The sequence below is a fragment of the Alexandromys fortis genome, unplaced genomic scaffold (genome assembly GCF_014885135.2).
Source record: "Alexandromys fortis isolate MF-2015 unplaced genomic scaffold, M_Fortis_MF-2015_v1.1 scaffold_20, whole genome shotgun sequence".
NCBI lineage: Eukaryota > Metazoa > Chordata > Mammalia > Rodentia > Cricetidae > Alexandromys > Alexandromys fortis.
Genome location: NW_026067903.1, coordinates 8493879 through 8520452, shown reverse-complemented (window position 1 = coordinate 8520452; position 26574 = coordinate 8493879). Strand labels below are relative to the sequence as shown.

Genomic DNA, 26574 nt, shown 5'->3' with positions numbered 1-26574 from the left:
ACAGCAAGTTTCACCAATAAAATACAAGAGATGAAAGAATCTCAGTCACTGAAGAAAAGATAAAAGAAATGGGTACATCGGTCAAAGAAAATGTTAAAACTAAGAAGTCCTGACATAAATCATTTAGGAAATCTGGGACATTATGAAAAAAAAAAAAAAAACCAAACCTAAGAATATAGGAATAGAGGAAGGAGAAGAATCCCAGTTCAAAGGTTCAGAAAATATCTTCAACAAAATCATAGAAGAAAAATTTCCTAACTGTGGTAGTTTGAATGTAATTGACCCCTTAACCCCATAAGGAGTGGCACTATTAAGAGGTGTGACTTTGTTGGAGTAAGTATGGCCTTGTTGGAGGAAGTGTGTCACTGTGGGGGCGGGCTCTGAGGTTTCCTATGCTCAGGATACCACCCAGGGAGTCCCAGCACCACCTCTGCCTGCATGGCGCCATGCTCCCTGCCATGATGGTAATGGACTGAACCTCTGAAACTGTAAGTAAGCTCCCTCAATTAAATATTCTCTTTATAAGAGTTGTCGTGGTCATCGTGTCTGTTCACAGCAATAGTAAACCCTAACTAAGACATTAACTTAAAGAAGAAGATGCCTATAAAGATATGAAAAGGTTACAGAACACCAAATAGATTGGACCAGGAGAAAAACTTTCCCGGCTACATAATAATCAAAACACTGAATGTACAGAGCATAGACCTATGCATTAGAATTTTGTAGCACACTTTGTTTAACCTTGTTACAGCTCATAGTTCCCAACCCTATTAGGATTGAATGTAACTCCACAGCACGCCATTGGCAAGGCTATTCTATGGTTATGATAGAAGACATGAACTTCAGGAATCATTAATCCTGTAAAACTTTTAATTTTGAATCCAACAATGGCTTATCATTTTCCTGCAAAAGTGCTAAAAGATGCAGCTTTATATGTACTGAAAATCCTCCCTCATGAACTACACTGTTGCTATATAAGGCCGATAATAGTAACTCCATTTTTTTCCCTCTGGTTTTAAATTGCTAATCAGTGGGCCCTGGGATCATGACTGTAATTTCCCCTACGTAATCTTTATCAATGACTCCTGTGTGAACCATGATTCCTTTCATGGATAAACTACTGTGACTCAATGAAAGTCCAACTGTGCTAGGAAGTATAGGTCCCCAATATTCTGTATATAACATGAAAGGACATTGAAGAGGTGAAATGGTGGTATCTTTAGGGCAAGGAATCTGAACAGCAGTACTTCCTTGAGCAGCAGCTTGTAAGGAAAGAACTGGGTAGATTGCAACCTGAAGCTGGCACAAATGTTACTGTTTCTAGACTTAAACCCTCTAATTTTGCAGGGCCTGAAGGGAGGGGGCAATAATCTGATTCCCTGTTGTTTATTGGTATTGTTGCTAGGCAATGTATCGCCATCCTTACCATATTTAGATCAGCATTCCTTAGCCCAATGTTTTCCTTTCTTGCGTTTGAGGCATATACCAGGAACTCACTGATTTTGAGTATTCATTTATTGTAAGAACAATTTACATTGTCTCCTTAAGTGGCCAATCAGCTGGACTTGAGACACTTTGCTGACATCTGTCTTTGAACAGCAAAGTTTTTAAAACTCTGTTTAATATAACTGGACCTGAAGTCAGCTACCCTTCTTCTTTTTTGCCCCTTTTACCAATTTAAAGGTTTGATCACCCAGTTTATAGTCATACAAGGAATTAATTATCTCTTACTCATGATTAATATTCTTTTTATCTTCCTTAAGTACTTCTGGTAACAGTCCTAATTAATGGCCAAATGACTAAAAATTGAACAGGGATCCCCCACCCCTTCTTCATCTGCCTTTTCAATATTTTTTTTTTTCGGATACTGTCTCATACTTCTTTATCTAAAGTTCCTTCTTCTGGAAGCCAGGGATTGTAATGTAATTATAAATAACTTGCAAGCAATCTAATAGTTGGGATACTTGTGTTCCTTCTTCCTTTAAAAAATGACGCAGAATCTTGATATAAGGCAAAGCCTTCCCTGGTTTCTGCCCCGGTATTCTCACTCACCTCCCCCTGTGAGCGTCCCGACTATGCCATCTTCCTGTTTGGGTATCACTTACATTTATCACTCTAGAGGTGGTGGGACCTGGAAGGATGGAGCCAATAAATGATGTGGACTGAAATCTCATGCAATAGCCAACTTTATTCAGAGCATTGCATCAGACAACTTATACTCTGAGGGCTAAGAGAGGTTAAAAGAGTAAAATTTGTTTGCCCTGAATATAATACCTTATGAAACAAAAAGAACAATAAAAAGTGCAATAGTTTTCAATGGAGTTAAATTTTATTTAATTAAAAGTAGCAAATGTTGCATAATTTATTTCATTGAGAATAACTGTTCTGTATGACTGCACGGTTATCAAGCACCCTTTACCGAGTACTTCCTGGGTGCGCTGCATTTTAGGGGTCCCCCTCTCTAAGCTTCAGCATCACTTTACACACTCAAGAAGCAGAGTCTCACCGGGCATGGTGGCACACACCTTCAATCCCAGCTTTTGGGAGGCAGAGGCAGGCAGATCTCTGAGTTCAAGGCCATCCTGACCTACAGTTTGTTCCAGAATAGCCAGACCTACACAGAGAAACCTGCTTTGGAAGAAAAAAATAAGAAAAAGAAAGAAAAAGTGAGAGAAAGAGAGAGTGAGGGAGGGAGAGAGGGAGGAAGAAAGGAAGGAAGGAAGGAAGGAAAAAAATATAGTTTCATATTGCAAAGTAGTCAGGTGATCTGCCATCAAGTGAAAAGTCTCTGAAGAATATTTTATCTTTTGTTGATTTACAAAATGACATTTTTTCCTGTGCCATTATTAAAGCAGTATTTTTTTTCCAATTCACTTCCCTTCTGTTAGAGTGGAAATAAACATGTTAAAATCAAGCAGTTTAGCATCACAGCTGATCAAACATGTGAAGTGTACTTTAGGTAATATTGTTGTTTAACATTACAATCTGTAACTAGTACACGTTGGACAACGAATATTGGGAGTTATGTCTGCTTCACAGACTAAGAGTCTATTATAAAATTTGGTGCATCATTTTAACAAACAAAAATGGGATTTGGGGCTTTTAGGATTGTGTTCGGACAACTTAATATTGAAAAGATTTTTATGTTTTTGTTTTTTTTTCCCATAATCCTATTCACCTTAATGTTACATCATCATCACTTGGTTAGATGCGGTTATCATCACTTCGGCTCACGTTGCTCCTTTTGTATTTGTAAATGTATTATTTCAATTGCATTTCCACTCAACGTGCTTGCTACATCCAAAAAGCAAACAAACAGCATCATGGGGAATCACCGATGGTGATAATGCACGCTGTTTGTGGAGGACGTTGACCCATCTGGAGGGTAGATGCTTTTGTTGCTACAATAAGAGCTTATATTATCTTACGTTAGTTGTACAGGGAAGTATTTGGGGCTGCGAGAAATGTGTATTTCCAAGGAAACCATATTGCATGCGTGTTTGACAGACATTCTCTGGATTGATGCATCGCTAGCAATTAGTATGGACTCTGCATGCAGCTTCTTCGGCCAGTCTTTTGCTCCACCAGGAAGGCCATGGGTTCTACAGACGCCATACAGCCGGTCTCTGATGTGTCTCAGATTCTCCAGCAAAATCCAATGGTTGACGTAAAACCAAACATGCTTTATTTTAAGATACCTGTAGTCATAAAAAAGCAAATTTCAAAGAGGTGCAAATTTGGGTTAAAGACAAGAATTATTGTTATTGAGATGTACTGTGAATTGTTTTATAGTTTACTTAGAGGAATTCCAGCGTAGAAAACACTCAAATATTTTAAATTCATTTTTATTTGAGGTGATTAAATTGTATTAGCTAAATTTTAAAACATGGTAAAATGAATCCCCTATACCAATGAAGCATTTCAAAAAGTCACCAACAATTCTGTATAACATTTTAAAGTAATGTTTATTGGTTGCTTAATGGCGGCTACCAGTTCTCCAAACCTGGTTTCCCTGATTCAAAACCCAGAAGAGAAGAAAGCAGGTAGGCGATCCTCAGACCCTCACCCCCTACGCCACTTCAAATCCAGCCCCCAGTCTCACCCCCAGCTCTGCAGCAGACCGTCCCCTGTGGCCTCCCCCTCCTCTCTGCCCCCATCTCCAGCAGATCATACAGATCTTCTCCTAATAGCCCCCCTCACAGCTCCATCCCTCTGTGTCACACTCCAAGTCCCCGGGGGCCTTCCCTGAGGACCTGCTGGCCTCTGCCAGGGAAGCAGGCGACCATTTTCAGGTCTTCACTCTCCCTCCTCTCCTCCAATCCAACCCCCATCCCCCTCAAGTCTAATTCCCAGCTCCCTAGCAGGCTCTCTTCATTCTTTACTCCCACTCACAGGGGACTAAACAGATCCTGGCACACCCGGCTTTCCCCCCTGGGGACTCCTTTAGGCTCTTTCAGCTCATCCTCTCTATTCCTAAATGTTAGCTCCCAACAGGAGAAACACATTCTAACCAGAGCCCCCAGAGGCCATACCTGGCAGGATCCTAGAAGCATTTACTATCAGGAAACCCACAGTCACCAGACTCCCCTAAGAACGAGAAGGGGCAACCAAAACCAAGGATCAAAACAATCACCCTACAAAGACAAGACCAGATATCAGTATCTAGAATTACAATCATCCCAAACCCGGATGCCTAGCCCCTAGTAAAATCCATTACAGCCAGAACAGCAGTCTTAACTACAGGTCAGTAATCCTACCACAGCAGGCCCCGACTACTCCAACATAGCCGAAGTGCATGAAAAAGACCTTCAAACCGCATGTGTAAATAACAGAAAACCAGCAATCATTGGCCATTGCTATCTTTCAAGATCAGTGAGCTCAATTCCCCAGTAAAAAGACACAGACGAACAGAATGAATGTGAAAACAGGATTCATCTTCTGCTGCATCCAAGAAACAAGCTCAACATCATGGAGAGACACTACCTCAGGGTAAAGGCTGGGAAAAGATACTCCAAGTCAATGGACCTAAGAAGCAAGTTTATCATAGCCATTTCAACGCTGACAAAGTAGACTTCAAAACAGATATAATCAAAAAAGATGGGAAAAAACAATACACAGGGCATTGTGGGGTGTAAAAAAACCCCAAAACACTAGTACAGCATAAATCACATATTGATCCCCCAATGTTGATAATGACATCAGTACCTCGCTCTTGCTAATACACAGGTCATCCAGACAAAAACTGAACAGAAAAATGATGGCGCTGACACAATATAGCCAATGGACCTAACAGATATTTACAGACTATTTCACCCAAACACAAAATAACATACCTTCTTCTCAGCAGCTCAGGAGACTTTTTCCAAAACTGACCACATACTTGGACACAACAGATACAAGACAATTGAATGCATTCTATCTGACCACTACGGATTAAAGTTGGGAAACAATAGAAAAAAACAGAAAGCTTACAAACTCATGGAAACTGAACAACTTTCTACTGAATGAAAATGGATCAAGACAGAAATTAGGAAAAAAATTAGACTTTCTAAATTGAGTGGAAATGAAAACACAGCATGCTCAAACTTATGGGACACGATGAAGGTGGCTTGAAGAGGGGCTTCCATTGCACTAAGTGTCTACGTTAAAAGGTGGGTGAGAGATCATGCTAGTAACTTAACAGCACAATTGAAAACTCTAGGGCAAAAAGAAGAAATCACACCCAAGAAGAGAAGATAGCAAGAGAACAATCAAACAGGGCTGAAATTGACATAATCCTCTCTCTCCATACCTAGTCAATTTAGTACTTGGAATCTTAGCTTTAGCAATAGGACAACCAAAGGAGCTCAAGGGGATACAATAGGTTAAGGAGGAAAACAAAGTATCTTTATTTGCAGATTGTATGACAGTATACATTAGTGACCCTAAAAGTTCCACCAGGCAACTTCTACAGCTGATAAACACTTTCAGCAAAGTAGCAGGCTACAAAATTAGCATACCATGCTGAGTGGTAACCTAACGTCCCACATCTTTAACCCCAGCACTCAGGATGCAGAGGCTATTGGATCTCTGTGAATTCGAGGCCAGCCTGGTCTACAGAATGGGTTCCAGGATAGCCAGGGCCACACAGAGATATCCTATCTCAAAAACAAAACAAAACAAAACCAACAATGATGATGTGGGTGGATCTATGCTGGGAGGAGGGGGCGTGAGGCTTTCGTATGAGTTGTAGGCTGTTTGGTGGCACTGCTCGCTGCTAAATGCCATTAGTGGTACCCAAATGTGAAAGCCAAATGACCTCCAGACACTTCAAAACATCCTCTGATGGGAGCAAGAGGACAAAATATCCTTAGACTCTCTGTTTAAACAACATTGTATGAAATCATTTTTATAGCAGAAGCATAAGAAATATTCTGCAAGAGACAGACATCGTTGAGGATTTCAGAAGAAGGCTCTTTGGCCTTTAGACGGTACAGAAGTGATAGCCCAGGAATCTTCAAACCTTATAAATTAAACCTTTAGCTCACTTGAGACACAAACCCGAAGAACTAGGAAAAGGCCTTTTATAAGATCGAGTATCTGCGAGCTCTTAGCAATGTTCATGTACGCCACTAGAGGGCACTCAAGGGATGAGAACAAACTGGTTTTTCAAAAGGAAGACTGGGTTTAGCTCTTCTCTCAAAGAAAGGCAACTTGGCTGGAAAGTAGCTGTGCTTTCAAAATCACATTAACCAATTACATCCTGAGCCAGACACAGCCACACAAAGAGAATGGCAGGCTGTTAGGCTCTGGGGGCGCCTAACAGACATCTGCATCTCTCTGTTGACAAGAATGCTAGCAAAGTCATTGTGTTAGGGTTTCCTAGAGGAACAGAACTGATAGAATGAATGCAATCATGACTATATGCATACATGCACACACACAGGTCCAGACCCATGAGGCAAACGGACAGATTTTGTTTATCAAACAACAAGTGCCATCTATTTCAATTTTGATGAGGCAAAGTCTTGCCTTAAAGGCCAGCATAATCTAGCACTATGTAGCTCAGGCTAGCCTAAAACTCAAGAGTCTTTTGTTTGTTGGATTACAGGCATAAACTACTATGTCTTGCTCCTTTGGTTTGATTTGAATTAATACAGATAAAGGTGATTTAATCACACTGCTATTGGCAAGGACAAGCAAAACTGACCTAAAAATCTTCTGACACTCATTCCCTTTGGTGGCCGCTACAGGCAGAGATGTCTGTTGTGTCTTTGCTTGGCAGCTTATGGTATTAAAACACATAGAATGGGGGCATTGTGATACTATATGGAATTCTGAAATATAATAATGTGCTCAACAAGAGAGCTGTATGAACTTGAAGAGCTGGCTATGTAGCAATCGAAGAAACATGGTCGTTATACACCAGAGACCAGGTGTCATGGTTTGAATAGGAATAGCCCCCTCAGACTCAAGTGTTTCTCATAGGGAGTGGCACTATTAGGAGGTATGGCCTTGTTGGAGGAAGAGTGTCATGGTGGAGGCAGGCTTTGAGGTCTTATGTGCTCAAGCTAGACCTGGTGTGGCAGTCTCCTGCTGCTGCCTGTGGATCAGGATGTAGAACTCTCAGCTCCTTCTCCAGCACCATGTCTGCCTGCATGCCGCCATGCTTCTTGCCATGACGATGTTGGACTAAACCTCTGAACTGTAAGCCAGCCCCAATTAATTGTTTTTCTTTATAAGAGTTGTCAGGGTCATGGTGTCTCTTCATAACAATAAGACACTAAGCATCCTGAGGTCAATATGAGACTTTCTGGGGCAGGCATAAGCAATAATTTCACAGTAAGAGATAAAATTCACCATGTGGTTAAAGTTATAAACACTCAAGGGATTAGAAGGAAACAAATATCTTCACGTGCTGTAATCTTCAAGGTAACCTAGCAGTGTGTGTGAGCTTAAAGACATACCTTCTACTGCTGCTTTTACATCTAGGACTTTTTAATTTTGTTTTTTTTTTTTTTGCCTATTTTTAGGGGAAAGAAAGCTTACTGTTACCAGAGTTGGCCTTATTGTGCCAGAATGTAGAAAGAAGACACTCTAGGATGAAGGGGTGATGGCCATGGGCAGGAGACGGAACTACTGCAGTACATGGAGTTCCATAACTTTTGTGAAATACAGTCATGAGGAATGAAGACAGGCAAAGTCACATAAAAGGGAGCATTTAGGCAAAGAGCAGGCAAAACAAAAGTCAAAGACAGCAGAAAAGTTGAAAGTTGAGGATTACATCAGTGGTATAGCACTTGCCTAGCAAATGCAGAGCCTGGGTTCAATCCCCAGAACTGCCCACGATGAAAATAGAGGATTTGAAAAATGGGGTTAGGATGGCGAGACGATTCATTAGGTAAAGACACTTGCTGTAAACCAAATGGACTGAGTTCAATCCCCAGAACCCAGACTGTGACAGGAGAGAACTCTGACCTTCGCAGCTGCATTGTGGTGGCACATGGGGTCATGTGCACGTGTGTGTGCAGGCAAAGTAAACAGATGTAAAAAGGGGCGGGGACTTTTCTGTCTCAATCTCACATGACCCTTACTATGCTGTTGGCTCTACACACCTCCGTGAGTCAAAGAAACCAGGAATAGTACAAGTGTGTGTGTTTGATCTGCACAAGTTTCCCATGAAAACAGTGGACGTGTATCAGTTACTACGACAACTATCTGGGACAATCAATTTAAGGGGAGGAAAGGTCCATTTTGTCTCTCGGTTGTGGGGATTTCAGCCCACGATTGATGGGCCTGCTGTTCCCGGGCCTGTGGTAAGGCCCAGCACCACGGAGAGAGTGTGGTGAAGTAACTCACGGAAGGAGGGCGCAAAAGGTAAGAGAAAGAGACCAGGGTCTCTTTCATGCCTCAATAACCAGGAGACCTCCCATGAGGCCCAGACTTCCAGAGTTCCTAACATCTCCCCAAAGCACCAACCAGGAGACAAGGCCTTTAACTCATGGCCCTTTGGGGGCACGTCGAATAGAAATATACAATCATTCACTGTGAAACTGAAGTGGCCAAAATTCCACTTCACATGTTTGCAGACGGCAATGCCTGACTTTTGAAAAAAAAAAAAAAACACATTGAATTATAACAAATGATTTTCATTTACCAATACCCATGCCAATGATATTAGAGGTTTGGTCAGAGAAAGAGACAGTTTTCTGACAGAACTCAGCACTTCCCAAATTTAGCCCCTTCCCCAGTTCTCCTCACACTCACGGGGGTACCTAGTAGCATCTCACAGGCCACCAGTGTCCCCCTAGCTGAGCGTCTGGAAAATGCCAGCCCACAGATAACTGCAGAACAGACTTTGTTATGTTGAGACGCATGAGCATTCGAAAGACGTACCATTAGGGTCTACTTAATATCCTGAGAGTTAAGAGTTCTGCCCACATTCGGCTTCTTGGTGCAGTTATTGAGTTTCTGTCCTATCATCCTTCGGATGGCAATGTCATCTGCTCTGGGAAACACCTGCTTCGTTATTCCTGCAAAAGATCACAGCGGCATGCGAGATCATTTTCTGAGGGGTTTGCAGCCTATGAACTGAGGTAAAGCATGGTTCTGTCTCCGATTTACAGACGTAGCCCGAATTGTCAGGCATGTTTAAGCAGATGGATGCACCCAGGCTTTGGAAGCACAGCCAAAGCTAACGGGAAGTTGACACTGTAAACACACTATATATGCATGTCTTCCTATGACATCATTCAGTTGTAACTCTCCTGATTGCTATGGACTGCATGCTTTATGCTCTGAGTGTCGTGGACTGATTTCTATTCTCTTCTAACGTTAGTCAAAATAAGTTGATCACTTGTTAACTAAGAAATGGCCCATCAAGAGCTTGGTCAGAGATGTTCTAAATTTTTTTGATGCTTGCAAAACCAAGCCAAATCAAAACCTGGAAAAGGTAGATCATTGTTTTTTAAGGTGGTTCACTAATTTGAAAGCTATGCGGTTAAAATGATCTCTTTCTAGGAACAAACAATATATGGGGGATATAACTAAGAAAGAAATACAAGTTGTTCCTGAAATTTTAAAATAGTAAAGCTGCAACTTTCTGAAGCTTTGAATTTTATTAACTTGAACTTCTCAGTTATAGACACTTTACTTTTAGTTTGACAACGATTTCTTCTTTTCTTTTTGAGATAAGGGCTCAGGCAGCCTCAGCTGGCTCCTGACTCTGCTATGCACCCAGAACGATGTCAAACTCCTGGTCCCTCCACCTCCACTTCTCAAGTGTTGAGATGACAAGGATGCACCACCACACCCAGATTTAATAACCATTTTAATGAAAAAAAAACCCGTCATGTGAAAATCAATGCAATCAAATTATCACCTATGATTTCTTGAACTTCATTCTGATTCATAGCTGGTTTTACAACTTTGTCTCTTGAAGTAGAGGATTTTGCCCCAGTCAGACTGTGTGTGGCCATGTATTCAGTTGTGTAAAGAACTTGCATTAAATCGTTAATAAATTTCTGAGGCTTGCTCTTATTACAACGTGCAATCTGCCAGTTTTCAATCTTGAACTAAAAAATAAGAAATGATAACCGAGATTAGAAAAAGAGAAAAGAGATGATACCCGGAGAAACAACAATACGAATTAAGACATACCATAAAACATCAGCGCTCTTTAAAGTGGCATTTTGCACTTTTAGTATATATTTTACATTTTAGTTGGAGGAAATAGTAACATTTGAAATATCTGTTATCCTTTATGAGGTATCTGCTTGGAATATATGTGAATTTTTCTTGGTCCATCTAAATGTGATGTCTTAAGAACAACCCTATCCTCAAAGCTTCGTACTTATGTTTGGAGAGTCATGGCTCTCAGAACATGCACCCTTCTAAGCCCTGGTTCCTGTGGATATGTTACCCCACTGAAAACGTACAAACATAGTGAAAGTTAAGCATTTTGAGATGGAAGATTATTCTGGATCAGTCAGGTTGGCTCAGTGAGAACTTAAAAGCTGATGATGGGGGTAGAAGAGAGAAGCAAAATAAGAAAAGAGACAGGAGGGAAAATGTGAAGTGCGGGGCTTGACTGTGAGCTGGTGGGTGGAGCCCTGAGCCCAGGGTGAAGTGAGCCGGTGGGTGGAGCCCTGAGCCCAGGGTGAAGTGAGCTGGTGGATGGAGCCCTGAGCCCAGGGTGAAGTGAGCTGGTGGATGGAGCCCTAAGCCAGGCATTAGGGGTTTTAGAAATGGGGATGACCAATCTGCAGCCAGGAAGGAAGTGGGAAATTCATTTCTAAAAACACTAGAAACCAAATTCTATAACAATGACGCAAATAAGTAGGAACCAGACCCCTCAGTATCTCCCATAAAGAATGTTCCTGCTTGCATACTGATTCACACCAGTGAGCCCTGTATTGGATCCAGAGAACATAAATTCATGTCTGTGAAATCAGTAATTTGTGGTAATCTGTTGTATGGCAACAGGAAGTTATATACAAAGATTCAGATGCTCTGATATTAGACTACCCATTCAGTACTACCTTGGCAGAGCTATTTTCTTAGGCTTATTCCTGATTTTACCAAAAGTTTTACATTTTTACTTCCCGTTTCTGGATCAGGGAAAATGTAAATAGCTGTGGAAATGAGGTATACAGAGGCCCACAGTTGTCTCTGTGATACAGAGTTTCGCCTTTAATGTGAAAGTCTACTTCTATAACCAATGCAAGAATTTATAGTTCAAGAGCTGCGTTTATTCCCAATATTTGCTTTTTTTTTTTTTTTTTTTGGTTTTTCGAGACAGGGTTTCTCTGTGGNCTCTGTAGACCAGGCTGGTCTCGAACTCCCAGAGATCCGCCTGCCTCTGCCTCCCGAGTGCTGGGATTAAAGGCGTGTGCCACCATCGCCCGGCCCCCAATATTTGCTTTTAAATTTCTAAATTCGGTGTCTGTTTCACAAATATTAACTCTCACTGTTAAAATAAAAAGATTCTTTATAATAGGGATCTAATGATCAGGACCTAACTTTGCCTAGACTTACTGCGATGAGCGCCCACCACTTCACCCTTCTTTGGCTTTTGTGCTCAGCTGTCTTCAGAGACCCAGGGGGAGGTATTCCAACCAACCTGCTTCTCACCAGGAGGCTGCTCCTCCTCAGCCTTCAGGGAACTTGGGGAGCTGGAACTAGAATTGGAATTACTGCATAGAGAGGCAAAAGAGTCTGGGGAGGAGTTGTTGGTTGATCTCCAGAGAGTAGATGCAGGTGTGGACGCCACTCCCCCACCTTTAAGCAGGGTCTCTGCCACCGCAACCAGTTCTTCAAACTGGGTGACTGCCTGCGGCAACACTGAAACAGCAAGAGAAAGCAGCATTTCACAAGCACATTAATAGCAGTGACATTTTCATGCTTTTCAGTGTGTGTACTGCAAAGGTGTTTAGGCACATATACATAGTGTTCTGCCTGCATATATGCCTACACTCCAGAAGAGGGCACCAGTTCTCACTATAGATGGTTGTGAGCCACCATTTGTTCGCTGGGAATTGAACTCAGGGCCTTTGGAAGAGCAGCCAGTGCTCTTAACCTCTGAACCATCTCTCCAGTCCCCACATTTAACTTTTTGTTACAATCTTCTTGGTAAAAAGTTTCAAAATGTTGGCTATATTTGAATGTTTATGCGTCACTTTGAATTAAAAACGATGTTTCAGTCTGGTAGTGGTGGTGATGACACATACCTTTAATCCCAGCACTGGGGAGGCAGAGACTGGCATACAGCATTGTAGCCCAGCTCTCCTTCCAGTTAAGGTTGGCAGGTGAACGTTTTGGCCATTTTGTTAGCCCTACTCAGAACACATTGATTTTGAAGTTGAATTTACGTAGTCAAAAGGAGAAAGGAGTTAAGTGAAGGGGATGAGTTCGAGCCTGAGGGTTCCTCATGAACTTGTAGGAAAACTCCTTGTGTCCGAGGTGCCCACTTCTTTAGACATAGACAAGCTTTGTTTGTTCTAGAAGTCAACATAAGCAGCTTCAAACACATACCCTCTATTTTGCATTTTAATCTTTTGCTCTGCATAATACCCTAAAATTCATTCACACTGTGTGCATAAATAATTGGTTACTTCTCTTGCTAACTAACATTACACTACTCTGCAGTTTGTATTCTGTGATGAATAATCAACTTATCTATTGATAAACTTACCTATTGATAAATTATTATGCATTCATCAGTCATAGAAGCCCTTTTCCTTGAATGTCCCAGTTTAGTACACTTTCAACTATAATTCTTATGAGGTTAAATATATGTGTGTTTGATTCTTGATTTTTTTGAATTTCTTTCATAAATATGTGTCAGGCTGTTGGAAGCCATCTCTGGCTGGTAGAGGTCGCAGTCTACCACAGCCTGGTAGCTTTGTTTAAGCTCAACAACACAGAACTCCTTCCCTCCCCAGCGAAGCTTCCTGCTTTCTACCCTGTCTTATCTGGATGAGGAGGCTAGGAAGCTTGACTTATCTCAAGGGTGACCCTCAACATAGTTCCCTGCAAACACTCTTCCCCTGGTGACTCACACGGTAATTACGCAAGTGCTCTAGGCATTTTGATGGGACCCTGCTGCTGCTGCTGCCTCTGCCACGTACAAAGCCTTGTGGTAGGAGTCTGCCACTTAATGCAAACTAGGGTTTGTGCCCAGGATCCCCAATCCTATATATTCCTTATACTCTGGAATAAAATGGAACTGGTTCACCAGAAGTCTGTCTCCTGGAGAGATGTCTCTGCTCATGCTCATAGGCTGGTATAAAGTTATCTGCTGCTGCTACTGCCTCCTGCCCTCTCCGCCTGGTAGCCGGCAGGCGAAAGGGTAAGAGGATCCCTCTACATCTGAGCATGGGATACTAGTGGTTTTGTTGTTTCGCTTTGTTATGATACAGGGTCTCATGCAGCCCTGACTGGCCTCATGCTTACTAGGTAGCTGATGCTTATAGAATAGTCCTTCTGTATACTGTAGGCATAATGTCACTGTGATTGGTGTAATAAACAGGCTCACTGGCTTATGCCTGGGCAGGAAGAGGTTAGGCAGGGGAAGCCAAACTGAGAATGCTAGGAGGAAGAAGGGCAGAAGGAGCAGGATGAACATTAATAAAGGTTCTGCCATGTGGCACAGGGTAAATAAAAAATATGGGTTAATTAAAATGTAAGCCTGAGCTATTGGTAGACCATTTTTAAATTTTTTTTTTTACATTTCCTAGACACTTTTATTTCTTCTTTTGAGAACTTTCTGTTCAGATCCATGACCCAGTTTTCAATTGTTCATAGGATCACTACTTTTACAAATTTTAAAAAAAAGTCCTATACATAAGAAATCCAAAATTCAACAAATGAGGGATCGAACTGCTGACAGGCATTGCCAGAAGCATTAGCAGTAAACATAAGTCACATGTTTACTCTTATTTGTGGTTTCTATATGTGAATATAACAACCTGGAGTAACTACAGAAACCAGGACTCACTCATACTATGTTGGTCGACCATTTATAATTCGTATTAAGTCTCTGAGTTGGTTATTAGGGGCTGGGTGGTTGGGACCGGAAATGTCCGTTTACAGAGCTAAACTGGAACTCCTGGTTTTCTTGTCTCAATTTTCCAAGTGTTGGGATTTACAGGTAAGCAACAGCCTACCCAATTTTTTTCCCTTTTTTTTCATTTATTAAGAACTGACAGAGCTTCTAGAGAATGCTTATAAGAATTCTAGTGCAGCAGTTCTCAAACGATCCCTTTGGGGGTTGAACGAACCTTTCTCAGGGGTCACCTAAAACCATTAGAAAACACAGATATTTACATTATGATTCATAACAGTAGCAAAATTACAGTTATGAAGTAGCAATGAAATAATTTTATGGTTGGGGATTGCCACAACATAAGGAACTGTATTAAAGGGTCACAGCATTAGGAAGGTTGAGACCCACTGCTCTATTGTATGATGTGTTAGCTATTATTACTAACTCCTTTAAATTATTAATTATTTTAATATTTTAATTGTTGTAATTCAAGGCTATGTTTTGCAAACCTTGAAGGTTTGGTCCCCAGATGGTGGGCCAATCACTGAGAGGTGACTGGCTCGTGAAAATTCTACCCTTATCAATGTATTAACATACAGGTGGAGTCCTCAGATATTTTAAAGATTTACTTAAAATTTTTTTATTCATGTATATGTATGTGTCTACATGAGTCTCTGCCACAACATGTGTGTGGGTGCCTGAGGGAGGCAGAAAAGGGAGCTGAGTCCCCCAGAGTTAGAGCTCAGGTGGCGGTGAGATGCCTGGCATGGGTGCTGGGAACAGTGCGAGATTTTAACTGCTGAGTCGTCCCTCCATCCCGGGGTTCATAAGCTTACGGCATTATCGAGAGGTGGTAGAAACGTCTAAAGATCGGGCCCAGATGAAGTAGGTCACTGTGGGCATGTTCTTGGAGACTGTATCTTGTTTCGGTCTCCCCCTTCTATTTCTTTGCCACTGTAAGACAAGCAACTTGGTTCCTCCATACCCTCTGCCATGTTTTTTTATTTTTTATTTTATTTTATTTTATTTATTTGGCTGGAGACTTCTGGAACCACCAGCCAATCGGACATTTGCTCTTAGGTGTCCAGTCACAGAGACGAAAGGAGCTAAGCACGCATGCAAACACTCTCCTCTGAGTTTACCTCTTACTGTTATCATGCCTTAAACACACACACACACACACACACACACACACACACACACACACACACACACACACACACACAGCAGGGTGCAGGGTGTGCCCACAGTTGAGGTCAGAGCTGAGCCTGGCCTGGCCACACAGGAAGGCCCACTCCTAAATAAACAGATTTGGGGTTGAGTGTTCAGTGGTGCAGCATGTGCTTAACATGAAAAGCTCTGGGCTTGACCCTGGGTGCTGCAATTAAATATTATGAAAAACATGCTCACCTCTTTATTTTTAAGTATTAATATTTTTCTTGGTAAAATGTTCACTTTTGTATGCTTTAATTTTAATAATCATTATCATGACGATCAATTAAATGGTAAATCACCTTTTGTAAAATTCAATTTTTTTTTTACAAATAATCTTTTTTCTCCAGGATATGTATTCCCAACCTTTATGCATGTACAAAAGTCTGAGTTTGCCTCACGTGTGTGGGATCATGTGTCTGTGTGCATGTTCACGTGAAGGTCAGCAGTTTACCTCTGGTCTCCCTGGTCACACTTCCCTTACTGTCGAGGCAGGTCTTTCACTTGAACCCAGAGCTTGCAGACCCGATCAGTCTAGCTAGCCAGCTTGCTCCCCAGTGCTGGCATTCTAGGTGGGCTGCCACACCCCTCTGGCATTGCTGAGCATGCTGGGAATCCACTCTGGCTCTCATATTCAGGTGGCAAACACTTTACACTTCTACATATTTATGAACTGTTTTAGGAACTCACACTACCGCTGCCACAGCTCCAAGCAACTAATACTAATTCTTAAATAATGTATGTTAAAAACAAGCCAATGTTTAAATTTCTCTGATTATCTTGTGTTTACGTTTGAAGTTGATTTGAGTAAGGTCCAATAAGGACCATATGATAAAGCTGCTGCTTCTCCTTGACCTAGTTCCTTTTCCATGTTCTGGTTTTGTCTTCGCAGGTGGGGAAACTGAGTCACTTGCTGTTAAAGCTTTCTCTCAGTCTGGATCTTGCTGGCTGCACCCATCCTTTTGTTTTGTGTAGATCTGAAGGCTCACTCAGGGACAGTTGGTTTCTCCTACCTGACCATCATTACTCAGAGTCACTTTGTTTTAGGGGACGGCTGAACCAGGTGTGGTTCTTGCTCACCCATTAGCTCAGGTTCTTCTACAAATTCTCATTCACTCTTGGTTCTCAGAGGTTCATTTCACAACAATGGTGGGGCGGATGCTTCTTTTGACAGACGCTGTTGGCTTTCTGAGGAGTAAGTTTTCCCAGGTGATTACCGCATTCTCCTGTCCTGACTGTGAACATGAACTTCTGCAAATAGCCTCAAGAATATGCTGCTGTTTGTTATGGTTACCGTGCCTCTGCGACACTCCACGAGTTCCATATGTGGTCATAGAAAGCCCCTCCAGCTCTCACCTTTGTACTGTCTCTGTTAGACTTCCTTGCTTCCTGCTCTGACATTTTCTCTCTGGCATTCCCAGAAATAATGGTAGTGTGTTTCCTGTGTAACACCCTAGAATTGACCTTTTCCACGAGAAACTCTGGGGCTTTTAGGGGAGAGAATATCTCAGGACCACATCTGGGTCCTAGAAACATCTGCCATTGGGTTCTTGTTTCCTGGTCCACACATGTATAATATTAGGAAACATTTGTTAGGGTTTTTTTTTGTTATTTATTTTTAGACAGACTCTTGCTATGTAGCCCAGGCTGGCCCTGAACACAGTGTACTGCCCAGGACTGCCTCAAATTCACAACCCTCATTAGCTTCTTCAGGACCTAAGATTTTAAGTGTGTACTACCACAACCAGATGAGATTACTTGATAAAAAATTGTTATTATTTTTTAAATGTGTGTAAGTATATGTGTGTGTTTATGCACATGAATGCAGGTCCTGGTGAAGGCCAGAAGAGAGTGTCAGAATCCTTGGAGCTGGGGTTACAGGCAGTGAGCCTGACTTGATGCTGGGGTTACAGGCAGTGAGCTTGACTTGGGGTTGGGAAGTGTTCTTAGTGGCTGGGCCATCTCTCCAGCCTTTGAGATTTACTTTTTACAGATAAAATTTATCACAGCTCCTATTCCAACTTGGACACAGAGTTTTAATTTAATATACAGCTATGTTTTTCATATACTATATGGAGTAAAATGAGAGTTTAACTGGGGCTATCTGTTTCCAAACATCCTTTGCTAAGAATCCATCCTTTCTCTGATTGCTTTCAGGTCTCATTCCCGAGCTCTGGGGTGGGGCCTAACGGGAAAACACAGGGGTGATAATGGCAGAGCCTTTAAGCACTGGGAGGAAGATTCTGAGAGGAGGCTCCTTGTGACCACAGAGGTCGCACTTCTCTGAAGTTAAAAAAAAAAAAAAAAGCCTAACAAACAAAACCCATACAACTATTCAGCCAACAGAGCTTGAACCATGGTGGTAATGGCCCTCCCTCAAACACATCCTCCTAAGCTCTGTGTCTCCCTGATCCTGATCCTCACAGATTAGGCTCTGTGGGGATGCACACTATGTTCACAGAACGGCTAGCTCTTGTGCCCCTCACCTCTAACTATGCAGTGACATGTCCCGCCGCCTACTCTCTGTGTAGCCTTGTGCAGTTGTTACTCCCTCAGATTAATTTAAGAATAGTTTGGTCAATTACTAAAAGCAAAACTAAGAGCTGGCTGTAACTCAGTTGGCACAGTGCTTGCCTAGGATGCATGAAGCCCTAGGCTGGATCTCCAGCGCCAAATCCACCGCGTGTGGTGGTGCATGCTTGCGATCCCTGCATTCAGGAGGCTCAAATCCGAGAAACAACAAAAGGATCACTGGTATTTTGACTGAGAAATCAAGCCACTAGCTTCTTCAGGATGAGCTGGCATCTTTTCTTCCTGTCTTTGTAACACGCCTCTCAGCTTATATAGGTTTGTGTATTTTATATATTGAATGTTTTCCTTCATATGACACGCAGCTATGCCAGGGCAATTAGTCGATACTTAAAGCTACTTGTAGTCCATATGAATCTCTCTCTTTTTTTTTTAAAGGAATACTAACAATTTCTAATATATAAGAAAAATTTGAAAAATGGTAGTACTAAATATTGGAAGTCTATTTCCTATCAAGGATTTATTATTATTTTATACATTTAATTCTTCCACCTCTGTGTGTGTGTGTGTGTGTATACATGTGTGGAGGCCAGAGGACAGCCAGTGGGAATTAGTTCTCTCCTACTATATGGGTTACAAGGATCGAACTCAGGATTGCTGGTTTAACAAATATCGTGCTTACAATGGATCACAGTTGCCTGGATACCATATTTTGTCCCCTTCTGGGCTTACTCTTTAATTTTGGGGAAGCACATTCTATTTTTGGCTCTAAAGTAGAGAGCACATAGGGTACATTTTTGAGATTTTATGTAATATTGCTATATTAGCCTTGTCCTGGGTTCACAGTTTCACACGATATAGAATTAAGTCATTTCCTTTAGATTCTTGAAGATATTGCTTGGACCCTTTCCTTAGCCTGTGACAAGCTAGGTCTGCTTGGTCTGATGTGTCACAATGCTTTGGGCAACTATTTTTAATTCATTAGATGGGGATTCGAGTGGTTTATAATCTCATGAAATCTTTAAAAGTATGCCTACATTTAAATGTAAATTTCATTAAAGTTAAAAATCATTAATAACCATAGCTGCTAATCAATATATATATGAAAAGTACAATTTACTACGGGAAAATAGGGATCGATCTTTTATTTGTGGTGCACAGGATTGATGGTGGGGTGGTGTGCATGTAAAGCCAGCACTCCGGGGCTGAGCTACACCTGAAGCTCAAGTATCTAAGTGGGTTTGCTTTCAGGTGGCGTCTTCTGATCTAGAAATGTATACCCTTCAGTTCTAGAAAGACACTGTATGAATTCGTTAAAGCATAACTTCTTAAGGTCCCTTGTTTGGGTGTCAAGACTAATTCTGAATTTATTTAGTAATGTTTACTTTCTTTTTCTTTGTCTTCTTGCTCTAATATCCACAATATTCTCTTAACTTCCACTCCCAGATAGCCTACTGAGATTCTAAATTCGGGCTCTTAATTCCCTGATGCTTCATTGGGCATCATTGGGAGGAGGTGGGCAGTGGGATGGGGCCTCGGTGGAGGAAGTAGGTCATCTCTGGAACATGCCATGGAAGGATGCATCTTCTCCTCCCTCCTTGCTCTCTGTTCTTCCTGGCTGCTCGTAAGGTGAGCAGCTCTGACAGCAGCCATCTCTGCTGAAGTGCTGTATCTTGCTCTGAGCCCACAGCAAAGGAGTCAGTGACACCCCCGAGTCTGTGAGGCAAAATAAATCTTCCTTTCTATAAATGAAGTTTCTCAGTTTATGAATTTCTCAGTAACAGAAAGTCTGACTAATGCAGACAGAAATCTGAGCATCAAAGCTCATGGATGGATTTTGTTGTTGTTTTTCTTTTCTTTTTTCTTTCTTTCTTTCTTTCTTTCTTTCTTTCTTTCTTTCTTTCTTTCTTTCTTTCTTTCTTTCTTTCTTTCTTTCGTTTATTGTTTCTCAAGACAGGGCTTCTCTGTAACTTTGGAGCCTGTCCTGGAACTAGCTCTTGTAGACCAGGCTGGCCTCGAACTCACAGAAATCGACCTGCCTCTGCCTCCTGAGTGCTAGAATTAAAGGCGTGAGCTACCACCGCCTGGCTCACAGATAAATTTTAATACCCAGTGATTAGATAGAGGATACTATGTAAAGACTGGTATCAGATGGCTGCCTTGAGTTATGACTCCCCAGAAGCTGGGAGAAAGGTCTAGAAAGCCTTTTTTAGCGCCTCTGTTGACACTCTGACTTTGGAATTCTAGCTTCTGGAACTGTGAAAAAACCCCATACTTTTCTGTGCTCTTAGCCTTTCAGGCTTGGCATCTTGTACCTGCTGCCCTCAACACTGGTTGGTGCATGATGGGGAATGGTGATCAGGGAGCAGTAATCCTCGTGGGATTAAAAGAACTAGATCCAAATGGGACCCAGAAATAGTACCAGATGGAAAACCGAAGAGAGTATGCATATGAAAACCCTTTAAAGGGCTTCTCTGCCTCGCTCCCTTCCTTTTTCCTTTGTTTCTTTCTTTTATAAAAATCCTATACTTCATCTTAGTTATAGCAATATAATTTACATATTAAGTATCATTGCTAATAGAATCATTTGACACAGTATTCAATAGAAGAAAAAAGGGAGAAGTGTCAGGTTATAAGTCAGGTGATAAAACCCTTCCAGTGTTTTTTCTTCTGGTTGTTGCGGCAAATGCATTCAGTGACGTAACGTCTCGCTCCTAGTGCGCTGAGGGTCAGAGGGCTATAAAGAAGGCTCAACCCTCCCCTGCACTGCCTCGGAGGAGAAACACATGTGGGATTCTTTCGAACTGCAGAATGGTTCTTGCTACTTCAATGCACTGAATGTTGAATTCGCAGATCCACTATAAGGCAGGGAGGAGCCTACACCCCATCCTTCCTCATTACCTATTAGGACCCTCTCTTGGTCCCTTTTTTTCATTTCTGATTTTTTGTCACCTTACGTAACATTATATTTTCCTGGCACGGCCCTTCCCCTACACATTTCACTTTTCTTTCCAGCTGCCCAGCATTCCATCATATACACGCGGCACATTTTCACCATCCCTCCTTCTGCTAACGTGCCTCTAGACTGCTTTTCCTTATTATAGCAAACAGAGAAGCAGTGGACATAGGCGTGGGCTCATCTCTGTGGCAGGACGCAGTCCTTTGTGGAGACCCAGGCATGAGATAACTGGGCCATAATAGTAGTTCTGCTTTTAATACTTTGAGGAACCTCCAAACTGACTGCCATGATGTCTGTGCTGGCTCTCACTCCCACAGCGGTGGATAAGGGACCTTCTATCCTGCATCTTTCCAGCATCCGTTAGATTGCCTGGGAACAGTCATTCCGAATAAGATGAAGTGACGTCTCAAAGTTGTTTGAATTTGCATTTCTCTCATAAGTAAGGACACTAAACACGTATAAAAATAGTTATTGGCTACGTCACTTCCTGACTGGCAGTTTTGTTTCCTGGGTGCTTAAGGTTTGCTTGGCTTGGTGATTTCTGGCTATTATCCCCTGTCTGAAGCACAGCTGGTAAAGGGTTTCTCCCATGCTGTGGGCTGTCTGCCGGTTCTGTTAATAGTTTATGTGCTGTGCAGAAACTTTTTATCTTCATGTAGTCCTCCTGTATACTAACAATGAACTCTAGGAGGAAGAAATTAGGAAAAACTGGGTTCCACTACAGCACAATGAAATTAGGTCCTTAACTCTTCCCATGCACAAAAGTGAACTCAAGGTGAATTAAATACCTCAAGCTAAAATCCAAAATGCTGAAATTGCAATAGGAAGACAGAGGGTATGCATTTTAAGATTTTTGGGGTTGTTTTGCACAGAACCCTCCAGTGGCCAAGGAACTAGTAAAAGAATCACCAGATAGGACTAATGCAATTTAAAAGTTTTTTTTTTTCTTTTCTTTTTGAGAGAGCCTCTCAATGTGGCCAAAGATGACACTGACCTGGACTTCCTGCCTCTGCCTCTTGCATGCTGAGATTACACGCCCAATTTAAGCCATTTTCCCATGAGTTAAAGGAGGAAAATAGGGCAGAAAGTGGAGAATCAAATGACTTAAAAGTTTTATTTTTACATTTTATGTGTATGAGTGTTTGTCTGCATGTCTGTCTGTACCACATGTGTGCTTGGTGTTCAGAGGCCAGAAAAGGGCATTGGATCCCCTGGAACTGGAGTTACAGACAGCTTTGAGCCTCTACATGTGCACTGAGAATTGAACCTGGGGCCTCTGTAGGAGCAGTCAGTGCTCTCAACTGCTAAGTTATCTCTTCAGCCCGCTAGAGTTTTCTTTTTTTGTTCCTCCTTCACTCCCTCCCCCCCCCCTTCCTTTCTTTCTGGTTCTGTGGTCAATGAAACAAAAACAAACCAACAACAGATGAGGGCAATAATAAGCTACCATTCCTGAATCTCCCAGCTTGTGCCAGGCATTGGGTAGAGAAGTTATCTTTATTTTATCCAAATTCCCATAGTAACAAGGAAACAACATATTGACCTCATCTTGTAGACGAGGAAGTGGAATCTGGGGGAGAGGGCAAAAAAAGAGGACACACCAACGTGCTATAGCTAGTGAATAGATGTGAAATCATAGTGTATAACCCTGAATCAGTGCTCCGCCATCAAGTTATTCTGATGTTTTGTCTTTGATTTTCAGCACTTTCAAACCTCTAGAACGGATTACATTAAAGCAAAGAATCTGTTCTCTAAAAACGTCACCAAAAGAAAACAATTATAAAATTGCAATCTTTAAAGTAAAGAACTAAAGGGTTAACACTTAGTGGAATAAACATCCTTCTGCTCACATGTGGCTTGTTGTACTTAAGGATAAATTTGATATTTAAATTTGATCTTAAAAAATAAATAAATTTGATCTTTATCTCAGGTTAAAGTGACTCATTTCTGTCAGCCTCTGACTTCACTCCTGCCCAGCTCTATCCTCCTGTCTGTCCCCAGCCTCCTTTGGAATGACAGACTTTATTCCCACTTACTGTCCTAGAGTAGGTGCTATCAGGCTAGTCTGAATGGCTGGAACACCTCCTGGTGGCTGGTCCTCCCCTCCTTTCTTGTACCACCTATACCAGTTCTGTACACAGAAGCACACTGTCAAATGCTCTGTGTATTTGGAGTTGCACACCACGATGCTGAGGAGATAGCTGCCAGGGAGCTTGTGGTTTAAAAAACACGCAGTGCTGAACCATGACCGAAAGCTTTCACTCCTAAAAACTGAGTATGAACGGGGGCGGCAGCAGGTGGGGAGGGCCCGCCAGGATCTGAAGGGAGGAAACGAAGGTGGGTATGATCATAACACATTGTATACATATACCAAATACTCAAAGAACACCATCACTATAAAATAAACTGGAACACAAACACAGATCCTACAGAAAAAAAGAAAAGCATCAAGCCAGGTTTGTTTGTTTCTTTTTAATTTCCTTAGTCTGATCCTTCTCTTCTATTTGCTTCTAAACTAGTTATTCTTTGTGTGTGTGTGTGTGTGTGTGTGTGTGTGTGTGTGTATGTGTGTTGTTGTATTTTTCTTTTTTAATTGACTGGAGTCACTCTTAAGCCACTGTTCCTGACACAAAAGCTCATGTGCAGCCCGTGCGCCCATTGGCTCAAAGTCGATCACAGTAGTCCCACTCTTGAGCTGGGTGTTGGTGGTGCACACCTTTAACCCCAGCTCTCAGGAGGCAGAGACAAGCTGATCTCTGTGAGTTCGAGGCCAGCCTGGTCTACAAGAGCTAGTGACAGGACAGGCTCCAAAGCTACACTGAGAAAGCCTGTCTTGAAAAACCAAAACCAAAACTAAATAAAACAACAACATCAGCAACAAAAATCAGTCCCATTCTCTAGAGTCTTCCTGACCAGAGAGGTGGAGTAAGTCTGTCTTCGGAACAAGTCCGTCTGGACACCACGGGATATGTGTTTGGTCGGACTAGCTTTTGTTTCCTTCAGGGGCTCAGCATGTAAATAGCTTAAGTTCAGTAAATACCTGTAGAATGCTTCTAAATGATTACAAGATCTGGGACACTGGAAGCTAATCTAAATTACGTGTGCAATAATTGGATAGTTTCCATATTTAAATTTTGCTATCGACTGATTTCTTACAATATCATTTTTCAGCTCTTTCAGGAACTGATTTCCTTCTCCATTTTTAACTACTGATCTGCAGGAATACAGTATTTTGCACCAATCACATATTGTCATATTTGTCTAAAACGCCAGTCCCTTTAAGGTTTACCTTGTAGCATGACCAAAGATTGTCGAAGCCGACTGTTTTCCTTCCGGATGTTCTTTAGTTTCTCCTTCAGGTTTTTGATTTTGGTACAAAGTTCCTCCTTGGACAGTTCTGCTAAGGGGGTTTCGTCATCACTGGAGCTCTCGCCAGGCAGGAAGGCATTTCCTGAATATGGGTCTCTCTAAAAACAAGGCAGTTCCTTTAACAGCTACCCCATGCTCTGTATGCCAAAGCTACTTAAATCCACGGATGCCCATTTCCACATGCGGTGTCTACAATGTATGGCCCCAGCTTTGTCCTCTGCCCTCGGGAACTCAGGAAAGGATGGGGGAAAGGTTCATGATCATCTTCAAGTAGAAGTCAGGATTCTGACTTTCTGCCTAGCCAATGGAAAAAACCAGAAGATTATATAATGAGGGAGTCATAGCAGGCCATGGTTCAAACCTGGGCTTCTCTGAGATGGTGCCTGCCTTGTGCTAAATACTTCAAAATCTGACTTATTTTCTTCATCTGGGTTAGTGTGCCGGCATGGGGTGGGGGGCACAGTCTTTAATCTCAGGACTCTGGCGGTGGAGATGGGAGATCAGCCTGAGATACATAGTGAGCTCCAGGCCAGTTTGGGATGAACAGAAAAGAAATAGCCTTGTCTTTTTTTTTTTTTTAATAGAGGAAACTTAAAAAGCTGAACAAACTAACAGCAAATTCTTGCTACAGATGATTAGGAACAGTTAAAAAAGATGCCACATATTGACATATTGTAAGGACAGTAGTCACACAAGTACAGGGTGGCAGCTAATGTACGTGTGTGTGTGTGTGTGTGTGTGTGTGTGTGTGTGTGTGTGTGAGGGTCTCTTAGTGTGATGGTGACCATCTGATTCTCTAGATATTCATGGAACCACAGTTTTGATATGTGTGTTGTTCCGTATGCACTTCAGACTTCAAAATGTCCTTTTAAAGTGTCCAGTGAGTAAAAGCCAGGAAGGAGATCATGCTGAGCATGTGAAGACCCTGGGAGTTATCTCCAGGGCTACAAGGAAAAAGTCCGACAAGTACATTATTGTAGAATGCCTTGACTTTTTTCCAGTCTTAGAGTCTAAGTCTTTTACGTTTGTGCTTGTATCTTGCTTTGAGCATAGGTGTCATTAATGAATAGCAAAAAAGAACAAACTCTTTATGAGGAAAACAAAATCCATTACTGAAACATGCCCTTGACGTAGAAGGAAAAGTTCAGAGATTAAAGGCCATAAGTAAAAACACTGATTATCCTCCAGTGGAACTCTACTAAGTAATGCAATTCCAATGAAAATGTAAAAATTGACTATAAAGTTTGTAAACACAGCAGCCAAGAATATCAAAAGAGTTCTTAAAGATATCAGAAATTGAGACTTCCTCTCCAAATTCAAGGTGTTATTAAAAATTCAGAACAATTCAGTTTGGTGCTGATACAGAGGTAGACAACCATACCAAGAAATAGAATAGAGTGGTTAAAAAATAGATGTCTGAGACTGAGAACTGTGATGTATGACAGAGCGGGCTGGAAGCTCACCAGGGAAGTGAGATCTGCTCCACCAAAGATGCTGGAATGCTTGCTCATTTAGCCTTGTAAAAACAGGTAAAGAAATGGAGTTCTGCCTCATTCTAAACACATATGCATGTACTACCACACACACATACACATTCTCTCTAACACATACACCCATATGTATGTGCTTACTTATGTGTGCACACATACACTCATACTCACACACTTGCACACACACACTCCTATGTGCAAATCCCTGCAGATGAATTAAGAATTTATATATCAAAAGCAAAATTCAAAAATTGTACAAGAAGCATGAGCATATATAAATGTAAATATTTTAAACTTGGAGTGGGCATTTCTTAGACATAAAATCTCTGATTACAATATCAATAAAGGATTTCTATTCATAAGGCACACTAAACAAGAAAAAAGACAGTAAGAACCAACTGAAAATTAGTTATAATACGATATCTGCAGTATTATTAATCAAAACAGCAACTTAATGGAAAAATGGGCAACTGATATTAAGGGGCATTTTACAG

General features: G+C 41.6%; 1 protein-coding gene across 2 annotated transcripts in view; it reads right to left on the bottom strand.

The window, feature by feature from the left end:
* Positions 1–2256: 2256 nt before the first annotated feature.
* Bend6 (BEN domain containing 6) overlaps positions 2257–26574 on the bottom strand; it is a 49434-nt gene continuing 25116 nt past the window's right edge. Inside the window, exons 3-7 of one of the 2 annotated variants that reach the window (XM_050134693.1) lie at positions 24511–24688; positions 12101–12321; positions 10361–10553; positions 9376–9512; positions 2257–3698 (exon numbers count right to left, since the gene is read on the bottom strand). In XM_050134693.1, coding sequence (XP_049990650.1) covers positions 9385–9512; positions 10361–10553; positions 12101–12321; positions 24511–24688 — 720 coding nt within the window. In that variant the 3' untranslated portion in view covers positions 2257–3698; positions 9376–9384. Of the gene's footprint in view, positions 3699–9375; positions 9513–10360; positions 10554–12100; positions 12322–24510; positions 24689–26574 lie in introns of those variants that run through there. The other variant, XM_050134695.1, reaches the window with a different exon arrangement.